At 37.6% G+C, this 13,676-nt stretch overlaps 1 protein-coding gene across 2 annotated transcripts in view; it reads left to right on the top strand.

Moving 5' to 3' along the window:
- The window catches only part of DCP1A (decapping mRNA 1A), a 31,938-nt gene extending 23,857 nt beyond the window's left edge, over window positions 1–8,081 (top strand). The window contains exons 8-10 of one of the 2 annotated variants that reach the window (XM_066195422.1): window positions 386–451; window positions 2,441–2,659; window positions 4,154–8,081. In XM_066195422.1, the coding sequence (XP_066051519.1) occupies window positions 386–451; window positions 2,441–2,659; window positions 4,154–4,234 (366 nt within the window). In that variant the 3' untranslated portion in view covers window positions 4,235–8,081. The remainder of the gene's footprint in view (window positions 1–385; window positions 452–2,440; window positions 2,660–4,153) is intronic. The other variant, XM_066195423.1, reaches the window with a different exon arrangement.
- Window positions 8,082–13,676: the final 5,595 nt, after the last annotated feature.

The following is a 13,676-nucleotide window of genomic DNA, read 5'->3' as shown; positions in this document are numbered from 1 at the left end:
ATGAGAGGTAGATGAAATGGAAGTCTAGCCTGTACCTTATTTGAAATATACAATTAACAATTTCCTTTTTCTGATTATTTTGCTATGAGTGTTTTGTACTTCTTCAGTTTTGACCCACTTCTTCTGTGGGTACCTGTGGGCTACATTGAGATGTGGCTTTATATGTTTGCCATAATATTGAAAGCATAAAACATAAATTCAGATTTTTCCTTTTTCCAGCTTCTCATTGATTTTATCAGTTGTACAAAATTGATCAACCTATATCTAAAATCTGTTGAAATTTGCATTTTTGTGGCTTTCAAAAGAAAAAACAGAGAACTACCTCTGGAAATGGAGCTGTGGATGGTAACTTGTGAATTTTGCTTTTTTTTTTTTCTTAACTCAGACTGTACAACAAAACAAGGAATCAGAAGTATTTCCACAGCCGAAAACTTTGTCTAAAGCAAGTCAAGTAAGTGGATAACTGCCTCTGCTAGTTGGTCGTAGGGGGAAAAAACCCAGCTGGGGTACTCAGTTGATATCTCAAATAGTCACTGCCACTGGCCATATTTAAGGAGCTGTTATGAAACAGAACTGTACTGGAGGAAGGGGGAGTTGCTGTCAATGCACTGCTCCTGTACAGTCTCTCTTATTGTTTGTTCTAATGGGCTGCAATTTTGGATTTGCAGCCCTGCACTGAGTTTGCACCATTTGAACTGGGGTTTTTTATGTTGCAGGCAGGGAGTACTAATGCCATAATATTGTAGTGGGGTCTATTAGCCTTGGCCCAATGTTAAACACCCCAGAGGCTTAAAATGCAGTCCTTGCCTTACTGTGTGTCAGTTTTCCTGAGATATCTTGTGTTTTATGAAAAGATACAAAGCAGAAAAAAATGAAGATGGAGGGGAAAAAAAAAGTAATTGCTACTGCAAAACTTGTAATAGCAAGTTTTAGCAAGCTAAAAGCACATTTAAGATTCTTAGAACTGCCTTGGGTAACAGTTTAAAATGTGAATTTTAAGTTTCGGGTTGCAGTTAACAGATAGTAGTCAAGTGTTCAAGAACTAGTTTTAATTACCTTTTAGTTATGTATTCATTTTAGGACACCATCTGTATTTTAATTCTACTTTTCCCTTATGCACCCACTCCTTTTGCAGATCTCTTGCCTCATTCTTGTCAAATTTGCTCTCCAGTTTTAGTAGCATGCCCAGATCTGATTGTGAAGGAAAAAAAATGGCCCTGCTTGAAGTAAAATACTGTTTTAGCTACTGGGCTGTTATAAAATAAGCTCTACAGTCTGTTCATGACCCAGTTAGTAAATAATTACCTAATTAAAAGCATTTTATATGGATTTGGGAATTTTGAGAAACGTGCATGTTGTAATGTAAACTGTCTGTTTAAACACATTGTCTTCAACTGAAATCCCACGCTCTGAGTCTTCACAGTTTTGACTACAAGAAAATCAGATTTCTAGATCTGCTGTTGTTGATGTTATTTTATACACATTAACTTTAGATGGATTTGGAGAGCTTTTTCCTCTGAAGATTTTTGGTTATCCAAGGGGAACTCCTTCTCCCGAGATATCAAATGTCTTTACGAATCACATTTAGTGTTGCTTTTCCTTGCATTGAGATTGGCTTGGTTTTTTTCTTTTTTTTTTTTTTTCACTGTGTTTGTCATCTTGGAAGCCTGAGCAAGACACAGATTATCAGCCCAAGTAACAATTGTAGTTATCAGGAGATGTCAGGGTTACTCAAATAGGACATTTACTCATGTCCAGTTGATGCAGATGTAATAGTCCTATAAATGTGCAATTCATGTTTAAAAGAAAAAGCGGTGAAGGTAGTATGTGCATTTTTGTAATGAAATGGAGACAGACCTGTGGAATGATGAGGTGGGAAGATGGTCCTCAAAATATTTCCATCCCACATCCTCCCAAGGGAAAACAGAATGAGAATATTTCAGTGTACTCCAATGTTTTAATTATAATTCAGCAGTCTCATTTAAATATGTTTGAGATGCACTTCAAATTTGAAGTAGAGTGTTTGTGGGAGACCACAGAAGTGGGGGTGCAGGAAGCAGGACTGGACTTTCTGAAAACTCCGAAGGAAAATAATTTGCAAAACAGCTACAGGCTCCTTTGATTACTTTGGTGAAAAGTCCAACTTTTGTTGTATGTGTTATGTTCTAAAAATTTTGGAAGATAGCAACCACATGAGTAGGAAGGAGTCTGCATACAAGAATGTTCAAGGCTGCTACCTTCTTCAGCTTTGAGAATGAGAGGTACTATTGGTACTAATCTTCCTAGATATTTCTTGATTAAGAGCAGCTATTCTGCAATATCTGACTGAATAATTGTGGCTGCAATTTATTTCGTTTTCTTTATGTTCATCTCTCCAGCCTTTACAGCATCATTCTTTCTTACTGAACACAGTGCTTATTAGTTTTCTGTTCTTTTACAGGTTGCACCTCCACAGTTTGTTACAGCCACAACGACAGTAACGCCTTCAGTGCTCTTGTCTCCAAGTGTTTTTCAGCAATCAGCTACAAAAGCTACTGAAGTGGAGAATAAAGCCGGTTCTTCTTCGCCTTTAACTCTTGGAACAACAGAAATTCAGACCACACCTCCTACTGTTCTCAGCAGGTCTCAGCTTCAAGAAGCACTGATACATCTAATAAAGGTAGTGTCTCTACAGAGCTCAGTTTCTGAGGGATAGGGTTCCGAGCACAGAAGGCAGCACTGACAATTCTGTACCCCTGTAACTCCTTTTGCCCTGAAAGATTACAAAAGATGTTCTTTTCTGTTGGAAGGGGCAGATTACTCCACACTGTACACAGAGTATGGCACAGCTTGTTCCTTTTGGTTGAGATGTGGAAGACTTAGAAGAACAGAGTACCTGGAGTGTGTCCTTTCACATCCATATGAAATTGTAGACAAGTGAGGAGTAACTTGCACTAGTGGAAGCTGGTGGGGGGGGAGTTGATTTTGCTGTAAGTGTTCCACTTCCCCAAGGAAAGCTTTCCTGTTTTCAGTTCCCTAGAACCTTTCCTCGTCTTTACTTTTAGTGTGTTTCTTTGAAATGGAAATTGCAAAGTTTTAGCTCTGCTATTTTTAGGGACTAAAAAGTTCTGTTGAATTATATCTGTGATGTTGGGAGCAGCTGTGTATTGAGATGATTTTGACCTCTAATGTCACGGTGAAATTGCCATGAATGACAAATAGTTTTCTTAGCTCAGGATTCTCTTGCTCACTCCATGCTGGTGTTAGTAGAGCTTATACCCAAAATGCAAGTCTAAAAATAAGTCAGTATCTTCTCAGTGACCAAGTTGTTAGGACCAAAAAGGTCATTTACCAGATCCCATCATTAGGTTGCCTGATTTATCTGTTCCATTTTACGTAATCTTTTCTTCTAGTGGTGTGTATGGGTTTTCTAATTAAAGACTTAAACTAATCTTGGAACTGAGCTCACCTGCCAATATTCTGAGTGGTGATTTTAGAGAGCTGACAGGGATATTTGTCTCCAGTCTTAACAGAGAGACAGCTGAATGAAGACCAAAATAGGCATATCCTGCAACATGGGAGTATTTAACACAGCACTCTAAGCAGGATACCAATTGCTGTTCAGATCTTGTAAAGAGAGTATTACACCCTCAAGCTAACTGATTAGATACCCGTTTTGTAACTTGTCATTTGAAGGAATTAGACTCAAGAAATATCTGTAAATATTGGCCATAGATTAAACCAATTCACTTCCCAGTCATGCTTTGACATGGGAATTTTCGTCAAGCACACTTCAATCCATTTGGGCTGGTCTGCCTGACAAACAACAACACATCTGACACTCAGGCAGACTTGACTTGGGAGCCTGTACACAGAATGGGATTCCTTGTGCCTAAGACTATGGTTCAGACTCTGGAGAGAAGCAAAATGTGGCCAGGCTGACACAGTGAGCCCTGTCTGTCTGAGCATCCAGAGTGCCTGGTGATGCCTTCAACTGCTGCCCAGCTTCATAGTTCACAGCCTGTGTGTGTTCCAAAGGTACCTTTTGTGCAGGCACACAGCTCCTTCCCTTATCAGCTGCAAGGAATCCTTATCACACCTAAAGTGGTATTAAACTCGACTTTTTTTGCATCTTTTCACTAATGTTTCTAATGTGTTTCTATTTTTCCTGCAGAATGATTCCCGTTTTCTCAGCACTATCCATGAAGTCTACTTGCAAGTCCTCACCAAGGGTAGAGACAACATTAAGCTATAACTGAAGCGGAATCTACTTAAAATATGTTCATTTCAGAAACAATTATGCCTCACCTATAAAACTAATATTTTTGTAAAAGAATATTTAGTTTTCAATGTCTTGAATTTGAACCTGTTAGGAAAGATTATTCCTTAAATACTTATGAAAGTAATGTTCTCAGAATGATCTAGGTTTTCACTGTGATCATCACCAGCAAACCTTTTTTTAGTTGGGGGACTTAAGTTGCATTTGAGCTCTCATTAGCGTTAAGTGAATGTGCAAATGTTTGCTCTGGCTCTCATTCCTGTATATTCGCTGTTTGAGGATTACAGACTCAAAAGTATTTCAACCAGCGAATGCACAGTATGGTACACTACAGCAACCCAGAACCAAATTCAGTTGTGGGAACCGAGTTCCAGTTTGAAGGACTAAGGAAAATGAGAGCAAAATGCCTCGTGATTAAGCTGGCATATGTGGGGAAGGAAAGGGTCTGCAAGCCAGGCCATTGGAGCTAAATGTTTTAAAAAAGGTCTAAAAATGTGATTAACTCAATACATTGGCAGTCTCTAGCTAATGCATGTAAATTCATCCTTTCAATATTTCATGAATCTTATGTTTCTGCATTACTGACATAAAACACCTAAGTGAGTAAGGCCATTTTCTCTAAAAAGGCAAAATTTGAAATATGCAAAATCATCTGTGATTGTACCTTTGGTTTTTATTTTTGCAACAAAGTAGTTGCATGTTGAAGTTCTCAATTTAAATTTATAGTTAGGAGACCACCACTGGAAGACTCTCTTCCTGTTCAGCAGTGTTTGATAAAACTTAAATGTTTTGTTCCCTTTCAGCTTAAGGATGGACCACGCCATAGTTGGCTTTTACTCCTCAGTTATATTGGAACTGCAGTGTTGAAAACTATGCAGATGGGAAACAAATGCATGCTTTTCTTCTGTTGCCCTCTCCCCAAATTATTAGTGCACACTTCATAGTCTGAGGTTTATCTAATTAAAATATTACTGCTTTGTATATGTGATTTGGTAAGTCACTACTCACTAAGAATTTAACTGGGTACTTTCCTATTTGAAATCAGAAAATTTTTAATTATACTTTCTTATGCTGCTGTGTTGGTTTACCCATAGGTTGTATTTATTTCTTAAAGGCATGCAAAGGTAATTAATCTGAGTTCAGGTCCCAACCTTCTCCAGCAATAGTAGTTTTAAAGGATGCTTTTTCAGTAGAAAAGTGTTGGGTTATTGAGTAAAGAGATAATCTGTAGTGAGTTATGATGCACTGCTTCATTCTTTTCCCTCAAGCACTATTGAAATACGAAGAAAAATATTGTTTGGCTCCTTACAACACATGTGTAAGTATAGATATCCTAAGGATTAGTTAATGTTGACGTAGTCAAGGTGCATGGCCATTTCATTGGAAACTAGTAATTGAGCTTTAATTGTGACTTGTTCACAAATCAGGATGTTTTAGATACAACAAATATTTACATTTTTATGTATTTGATCTATTTTAGTTTTTTTCCTAGCTTTTTAGTGGAAAATATATTTTGTTTAGCACTACCTGCTTTCTGAAAAGCTCTTCTTAGCCTTTGAGTTCAGTGTTTCCAGTTAAAATATATAGTATATTGTTAGAAAAATGTGCAAGATTCAGGGAAAGATGCTAATGTGCATTCATCAAGAAATATATTGGAGTTTAATGGTAGCATTTGAATTCAGCAATACAAACTCAGTTTTTTGTTAAGGAAGATAGGAGTTTCTTCCATAAAATCTGGAGTTACAATACTGTGTATGGACATAAACAGTGAGGCTCAAGTTAGATTGAAGGTCTAAACTGATTTTCTGCTGGACTTTTTAGGGAAGGTTTCACTGAAAGGGACAAACCAGTGAGCAGTTCCTCTGAACAAAAATGGATAGCCTAAGCCAAATAGAGGGTTGCTCTTATCTGGATTTAGCAAAGATGGAGTCCATAACTTCTCACTTCTCATGGACAGCTTGTGGTTTCTTCAAAGAAAGATTTGATAAAAGTTTGTAAGAATAAAAATGTTGTAAGCTGATAGTGTACATTGGCACTGTTTGCTAAATATAGTCATATCCAAAGATCTGTAGAAATTATAGGAAGGAGTTGTATTTGAAGTTCTTCAGCCATATACAAGACTAATAATACTTTGAATATCCTTGTGAGGGTTCCTGGGCAGCTGGAAACAAACGGTTGGCTGATCCTTACTTCACTTTGCTTTTGTAGTGTCCTGGTCGCACCAGTTTGTTGGTTTGCTTCCCTGCCCAGGCTTTCCAAATGAACTGGCAGAGAACCAGAGTTGAAATTGTAGTGTGCACAGCGAACTTCACACCTTGAACAAGTGCATGTGTTTGTTCCAACCTCTGCCTGGGGCCAGCAGGCACAGGAACCCTCCTCTGCAGAGGCGTGACAGGTGCCAGAGGAGTGGGCCTAACAGATAAACTCCCTTAATTAAAAGCTCATTTTAAAACACAAGCTCAATTACAGTGTAAAATCTGATTTTTTTTTTAATGTGGACTGTGTATTTAAAACCGTTTTTTCTATAATTTTTAAAAAAATTTTGTATAAGTTTGAAATGACCAGCTTGTTGAAGTGCTTGATTTGTGTTATCTGCATGTAGGGATAACCAGTGTGTAGCGAGTTATCTTGGGGCATCACAGGAAATGGTTGTGACCATTTTCAAGTGACTTTTTTTTTTTTTTAACTTTTGGCTTAATGGGGATTTTATCTATTTTTTCTGGGAATCAAAAGATGATCAGTTCAGACTACACTCCCCAAGTGAATTATTACCTAAGCATGTTTTTTGTGGCTCACGTTAAGTTATTTTAGGTTTGAGTTTGGATTTTACTTTTTCCTTAATCGAAGACAGTTTTAAAATCTACTTCTGCTGAATTGTTAAGGAAAATCAAAATTCTCAGTTTTGTAGTTAGACTTTATCTGTCGTTACTTAACAATGCAAAGTTTATATGAAAGGTGCCTAACTGCTATTAACTTCAGGAGCAGAATATCTTTCCAAATTAAACAAGATTTGCAGAATCAGTGATAAAAAAATTTCAAGTGATTCATCCTGATTTAATATAAAGTGTGTAATTCTGTGTATAAATACTCAATATTTAAACACTCGCTGCTGGATGTATAATTTTAGCTTGCATTTCTAACTGCTTCATTTTGGTTTATTTCTGAAACCCATTATGCTATGTGTAGTCACTGATAGAATTTCTGAAATGTTTTGGAAAGCAAACTTTAATTTGGGACTTGTTGGTTTTTAAAAGTATTCTAAGCAAATCAACCACCTTTTTGCCAGGTATTTGGGTTGCTTTGTACAGCATATCTTAACAAGAGGAATGTGTGCAATATGTATCACCTCATTTTTGTCTGGCAATGTTACAAAAATGTTAAGATGCAATATCTTCCTTTCACTTCAAGTTGGAAAAATTGCAGTATCTCTGATTTGGTGGTATATTTATTTTTATCTATTCAGTGTAAGGGCATATGGTTAGTGAGGTTTTTTAATGTACATTATGTGCTTTTAGTAATTTCTGAGTTTTATCACTTCTGCATATGCACCAGTTGTAGCCATTTGCATGTTCTTTCAATATGAAGACCATGGGGAAAGGGGGGCTTCAGGAAAGATTTCTGGAAACCGGAATAATTGTAAGTCAAAAAAATGTAGATACTGCATCATTAACGTTTTTGGTATGGTGTGGGTTTTATAGCACCTATGTATGTTTGCAGTTATTAAGTTATTGCATAAATGTTTAAGAATGAGCATTTTTTTCATCCAAAATTTTGTATGTTTGCAAATATATTTTTGTAATAAAACTTCAAAACATGTTTCAGCACCTCCTAAAATCTTGTAATGTTTCCTTTTATTTCTAGAGTTCTGTTAGCCTACTGGAAGGTTCAGATTTTATTTAGGGTTAATATTTTCCAGAGGAGACACTCAAATTCCTTACTCCATTCTGGGGGTAGAATCAAAATTGCACTTGTCTGCTAAGAAAATGCAACCTGACTGCTTGAAGGGCAGTGGGCAAGAGCCTCTACAAGGCCCTCTGCTGCTGTCAGCAGCCTTGTGTTTTGAATTGATAAACATACGTTTCCTGTCACATTAAGAAATGCAGCTGCACTTTCACTGGGTTGTAAGTACGGCTCTGTGTTTAGTTCCTTTATGTATCATCTTTTTATGGTATCCCCTTTCATCCATCTAGACATGGCATTTGATTCTCAGTCCAGTGTTGGTCTTTGATCCAAGACACTGGAACTTGCAGTTGTCCTCCTACCATATCTGATCAATATCATGTCCTTGATTGATCCAAATTTCACAAAGTAAAATAGGGAAGCTGATGAGGAAGAAAACATAGAAGTTAATCTTGAAATTAAACAGGACCTTAGGCCTAAATCTTACCTAGATGTTCATTCCCATTCTGATCACCCATAGGAGCTGGTGTTTGCAGGGCAGGTCAAATGTCAGAGGAGGCCACTGCAGAATGGCATCTGTTGCTCTAATGGTTTACGTTGGACTGATGCCTGTACTATGTCCAGGAATAGATTCTTCTAATAGAAGACGGCCATACGGAACAAGTACAGAAGTCATGGACTTACTACAACATAATTGAAAAAAAATGTGGAAAACTGCTTAGCATATAACTTTACATTTTGGAATCTAGGTCTGAGTTCTATATTAGGTGTATTTATCTGGTCAATATCAATATTTTTTTCATTCACAGTGCCATTAATCTGCTTGTCTTCTCTGGGCCAGATATTCCTCTTCACTGTTACTCACATGAAGTGCTCCCCTTTGGTTTGGGAATAAGGTAATACTTTTGAATTTCTCTGTGTAGCTCCAGCTAAACCAGGCACTGTACTAAAAGTTTATGCTAACCAAAATCTTTTTGGCCTTTTCTCTCTTGATCCTGTGTGTTCTTCAGTCATGTTTTTTGAAAGTGTATGAGAGCATAAAGTCAATGGCTACTAAGATGGTGATAGGCACTGGATAAAATCAGGGAATAGGCATTTGGCTTCCTAAAGCTCATCCTCTAAAATTCAGATTTCTTTTGCAGGCTTGCAGAATGATGTAAAGTTGTAGCACATGTTCATGGGCCAAATTAATTGAAGTTAGTGGAAGTTAATTGAAGTTAGGGTTCAGCTACACTTCCTTCTTACTATAGAAGGTAATATAGAGAGCAGGAAACCTGTCATTCATACAGTTTTTTTTTTTTTCATTTGTTAATAGGATGCCTTCAATTGCTAATTAGTCGTTATTATGGCTGAGGTAAATTTCTCTTCAGTTTAATTTTCTAACCAAAGTGTTAGAAACTATAATGTATGTTATCAGAAGGTACTTCCAGTGCCCAGTAGTGGAATTTTTTTCACCCATCTTCACACAACTTCAAGTGTGAATCAGCTTTTTTCCGTCTTCTAGATTTTGATTGGGGGATTTATTTTTTGACCTGACCTACTAATTTAGGAGAATTAAACTTCTGTGATAGAACTGTAACTTAAAATACAGCCATGAATGGTAAAGCTCGTCCTTGTCAATTACGCAACAATTTTTTACTTCCTTGTCATAAGACACTCCTGATCGGGTTCAAAAAGCATTGAGGAAAGAGCACAGTGAAGAAAGATTTTTAGCAGTTGCTGCGTTTTTGAAAGATCAATGGCAATAAAACGAGAGGGAAAGGACAACTGAATAGAAGATTTCCTGAGAAGCAAACAAGGGAAGGAATGGCAGAAGAGTTTAAGTAAATATGATAGAGGATATTGTCGAGAGAAGAGTATGGCCTGTGAAGGTATTTCCTGAAGCACAGAAGAATTTAAGTTGCAGTTTTGTTTCCGTACCGCTGCATGTCCAGGTATTCTCAAAGCTCAAATGTGGATTGCCTTGCAAGAATTCGGAGTATTTCAGGGTGTGTTCAGAAGATGACTGGGTAGGCATGATTTCCTTGCTCTAATTCTTCAGGTCTGCTGTGGGTTTTTTTTAACCCCTGGTAATGAGGCAGCACTGTGGAGTTGACTGCTCACAGCACTACCTAATTTTTGTCTTTGCTGGTGGCCTCCCATTACGGTTTAAAATCTGCTACGTAGAACAAGGCTGCTCATACCTAGTTGCCTTTTGTCTGTAATTGTAAACAGACCTTTAAAAATATTTCTACCACAATCCATTTTTTAAAATTCAAGCAGATTAATTTTACAAAATCAGCCTTGGGAAATAAAAAAGCAAAAGAATAAGCTTTGTATGCTGGCTGAAATGAAAGCACTTGCCCTTAGGCCTTTCTTGGAAACACACAGGGATGTGATGTAAATGCACAAGTTTTACTTTTTTTCTCCTCATAAATAAGAAGCTTTTAGGAGTATCTACAGAGCAAAGATCACCCAGCCTGGCTCCTGTATGCAAAACTCCTTGTTGGTCTTAATTTAAAAAGCATATGACTTGCACATCCTGCTCATGCTCCTTGTGGTTCGAAGAGGGATGGGAGAGGCTTAGCAGGTTATCCAGCATTCTCCTGTAGGTTTGAGATTTATGGGTGATGCTGAGTGCCTTCTCTAGTTTGCATTCTAAGCATCAACTTCACTTCTGTCCTCTGGAGACACAGTTCTCCCATGTAACAAAACTGCTGCAAAGGAAGCTTCTGTCGCCCTAAACTCCCCACAAGAATTGAGGTACAAGCGTGCAGTTAAAGCCTGCAGGGCCTGGATGTGCACAGAGTCTGTTGTGGTTTACAGCAAACCCTGCTCCTGATGTGATCTTCACAATGGGAAGCACAGGGTGCCCAATATAAAGAGAGAGCTCTACTTTTCAATGGTTTAATAGGAAAATCCTGCCACAACAGAAGCTTTAACAGAAAACCCAAAGGCTTGGTTAGAAACACGTGCAGTGCTTTTAATAAGGGTTTGAAAATAAATTAATATTCTTCAGATATGAACACAGCAGTCTGAGGGAAACTGCTAACATAACAAACATGTGAAAGTAATGTAGATTCGTAGTCTGTAGTGCCAGGGCCTGTGATGTAGCTTTATCTGTAGCACCATTTTAGATAAAAAAACCTGATCTTATTACTGCTCCTATGCCTGTTCTCACTGAGTGCATGTAAATTCTTACAATTGCAGCACTGACGATGTGCTGCACAGACACTGGAGATTTTTTCATTTTCCTTAAATTCATTAGCAACTAAATAATGTTATTACTGAAGACGAGCTGAACAATCTGTTCCATGTCTAACTGGAGTCACTGTTTGCATGTGGAAGGATGTGCTGGTGATACATAATGAGAGAATGGTCTGGCATCAATCCACTTCATCCATTCTTTGAATGATTTCCTTCTCGAAGGGCTTCTAATGCAGCTCTTCTTTCAAAGGACAAGAATAGTCAAAGCCTGTTGCATTGCAGAGGTCAGGCTGAGCAGGATTTTTGTCACTTTCTCTCCTATGCATTACAGCCCAAATAAATCCTGCTTTATTTGGTAATTACAGCTCTCTTACACCTTCTTTCTAAATGTGCACACCCTATGTGTGAAAGCATTGCTCTTTGGGAGATTTTGCTTCACACGAGTTATCATCAATAACTTTATCCTTTCAATTTTGTCAATTTCAGTTAATTGAATACAGATATTTGTTTAAACAAAGACTCAAGAGACAAGTAACTTCTGAGCTTGTTTGAAGAGTGTCATAGAACTTGAGTCAAGAAACAAATAGAGAAAGCAGACATAGTGAAGTAACTGTAGGACTATGTATTCAGTTGGCCTTTCAAGCATAGATGCAGGCAAAGGCCTCAAACTCCTACTGCATAACTATTTCATATTTGTCTTAACAGAATTTGAAGAAATTGCAACAAGTGAAAAGTTGAATTATAGATTTAAATATTTTTGTAAATTATATCATTGTTTGAACTAAATCAATCCAAACAGCCCAAAACACTGTAATATTAGCATTACAAACTTTGATTTCAATACTCTAATTTTCTTGCACTGCTAGTGGAAATGCTTCCCTAAATATCATCAAACAGCCCAAACCAGGTCACTGTGAGTTCCATTTAACTGTGAGAAATACAATGCTTTCATTTTTCTCTGGCAGGCTAAATGTTTCACAGACATAAAAAAGTCTCATTTTGTAAGACGTGTCTCAAGTTATTTGGTTCAATCTGAACGTTTTTCATGTATCATAAAATTGTCATAACATTTTGGAAACTTTGCAGGTTTTGGGTTGAGTTTGGGTATATTTAGTAAATGACATTTTTATTTAGAGGCAATATAAAAATTACTATGGTTTAACATTTTTTTATTCAACATTTGCCTGCATGTAATTCAGAAAAGGTCTGTTCTGTTATGAAGCTTTCCATACACATTTTTCCTTTTGCAGACAATTTCGTTAGCTGAGGAGAAGGGTTTAGTTGAGTTGAACTATGAATCCATTCTGTTTGTATGTATCTTGTCCTTGTATCTTGCTCTTACAGACTTCAAAGGTGGATGGATTTCCCTTCTGGATGTTTCTGCAACAGGTGCTGCACAAGAACCTTGCATTTTCCAAGTTGCTGGTTATAACTGTTTGTAGTCTGTGCAGCACAAACTGCTGTTCTATGGCAACTAAAGGACGTTGAGAGTGTTTTTCATGCTCCAATGGGAACTGCAGAGCTGATAATTATTTCACAGCCTGCTGAATATTCTTTTCACAGGGTGTTTACTTGAGTGTGCTTTACTTGTTTTAGATAAGCTTGTGCTTATCTAAAACCACTTGCTATTACTGATGGAGGAATAGAATTTGAGTAAGATGTGACAAGTAAGGACTGAGTCGCTGGAAAATTTGCAGTACCAGATTTGGTCTGACAATGTACTGCATTCCCATCCATCAGGCTACAATGACTGGAATTCCATCACAATTCCACAGTGAGTGGAATTCCACTTCTCCTTTTTAAGGTACTCTGCAAATGAAATGAAACCCTGTGCACTACATGGAGATGTTCAGGACTAGCGAGGCAACAATTCAGGACAGCAGGTGACTGGCAATTCCAGTTCAGTTTGGAATCCATACATTGCTCAAACTGCAATTGCACAGCATGTTGGTCTACTCCCACGCCTCCACACATTTTCTTTACTCACTGCTGTTTGGATTTTTGTAGTGATGAGCACTTACTAGACTTGGATTTGGCAATCTTTTAAGAACAGTTTTTAAGGCAAAATTGGGCACGTAGCCCCATGGTAGCTAACTGGCCTGAATTCCAGCAGTGCTGAGTGCATGCAGCTCCTGCTCTGGTAAACAGGGTTGCATGTACTTCTGTCAGCAATGCATTTTTGCAGTATCTCAGCAAATGTCAGTCATAGCTGAGCTTTCATGCTTCTGCTGCACATAATGCCCTGACACCAAAACGTGGAGGAAGGGATGGAAAAATCCAGTTATCCTGTGTATGTATTTAATAAGCTGTCTAGTCTAGTAGTTAATGCTGA

Source organism: Chamaea fasciata, unplaced genomic scaffold, assembly GCF_029207755.1.
Source record: "Chamaea fasciata isolate MVZ Bird 193981 ecotype frontalis unplaced genomic scaffold, bChaFas1.0.hap1 SCAF_13, whole genome shotgun sequence".
In the NCBI taxonomy this organism is placed as follows: Eukaryota; Metazoa; Chordata; class Aves; order Passeriformes; family Sylviidae; genus Chamaea; species Chamaea fasciata.
Note: the sequence above shows the minus strand (reverse complement) of the source record. Positions and strands in the feature narration are given on the sequence as shown.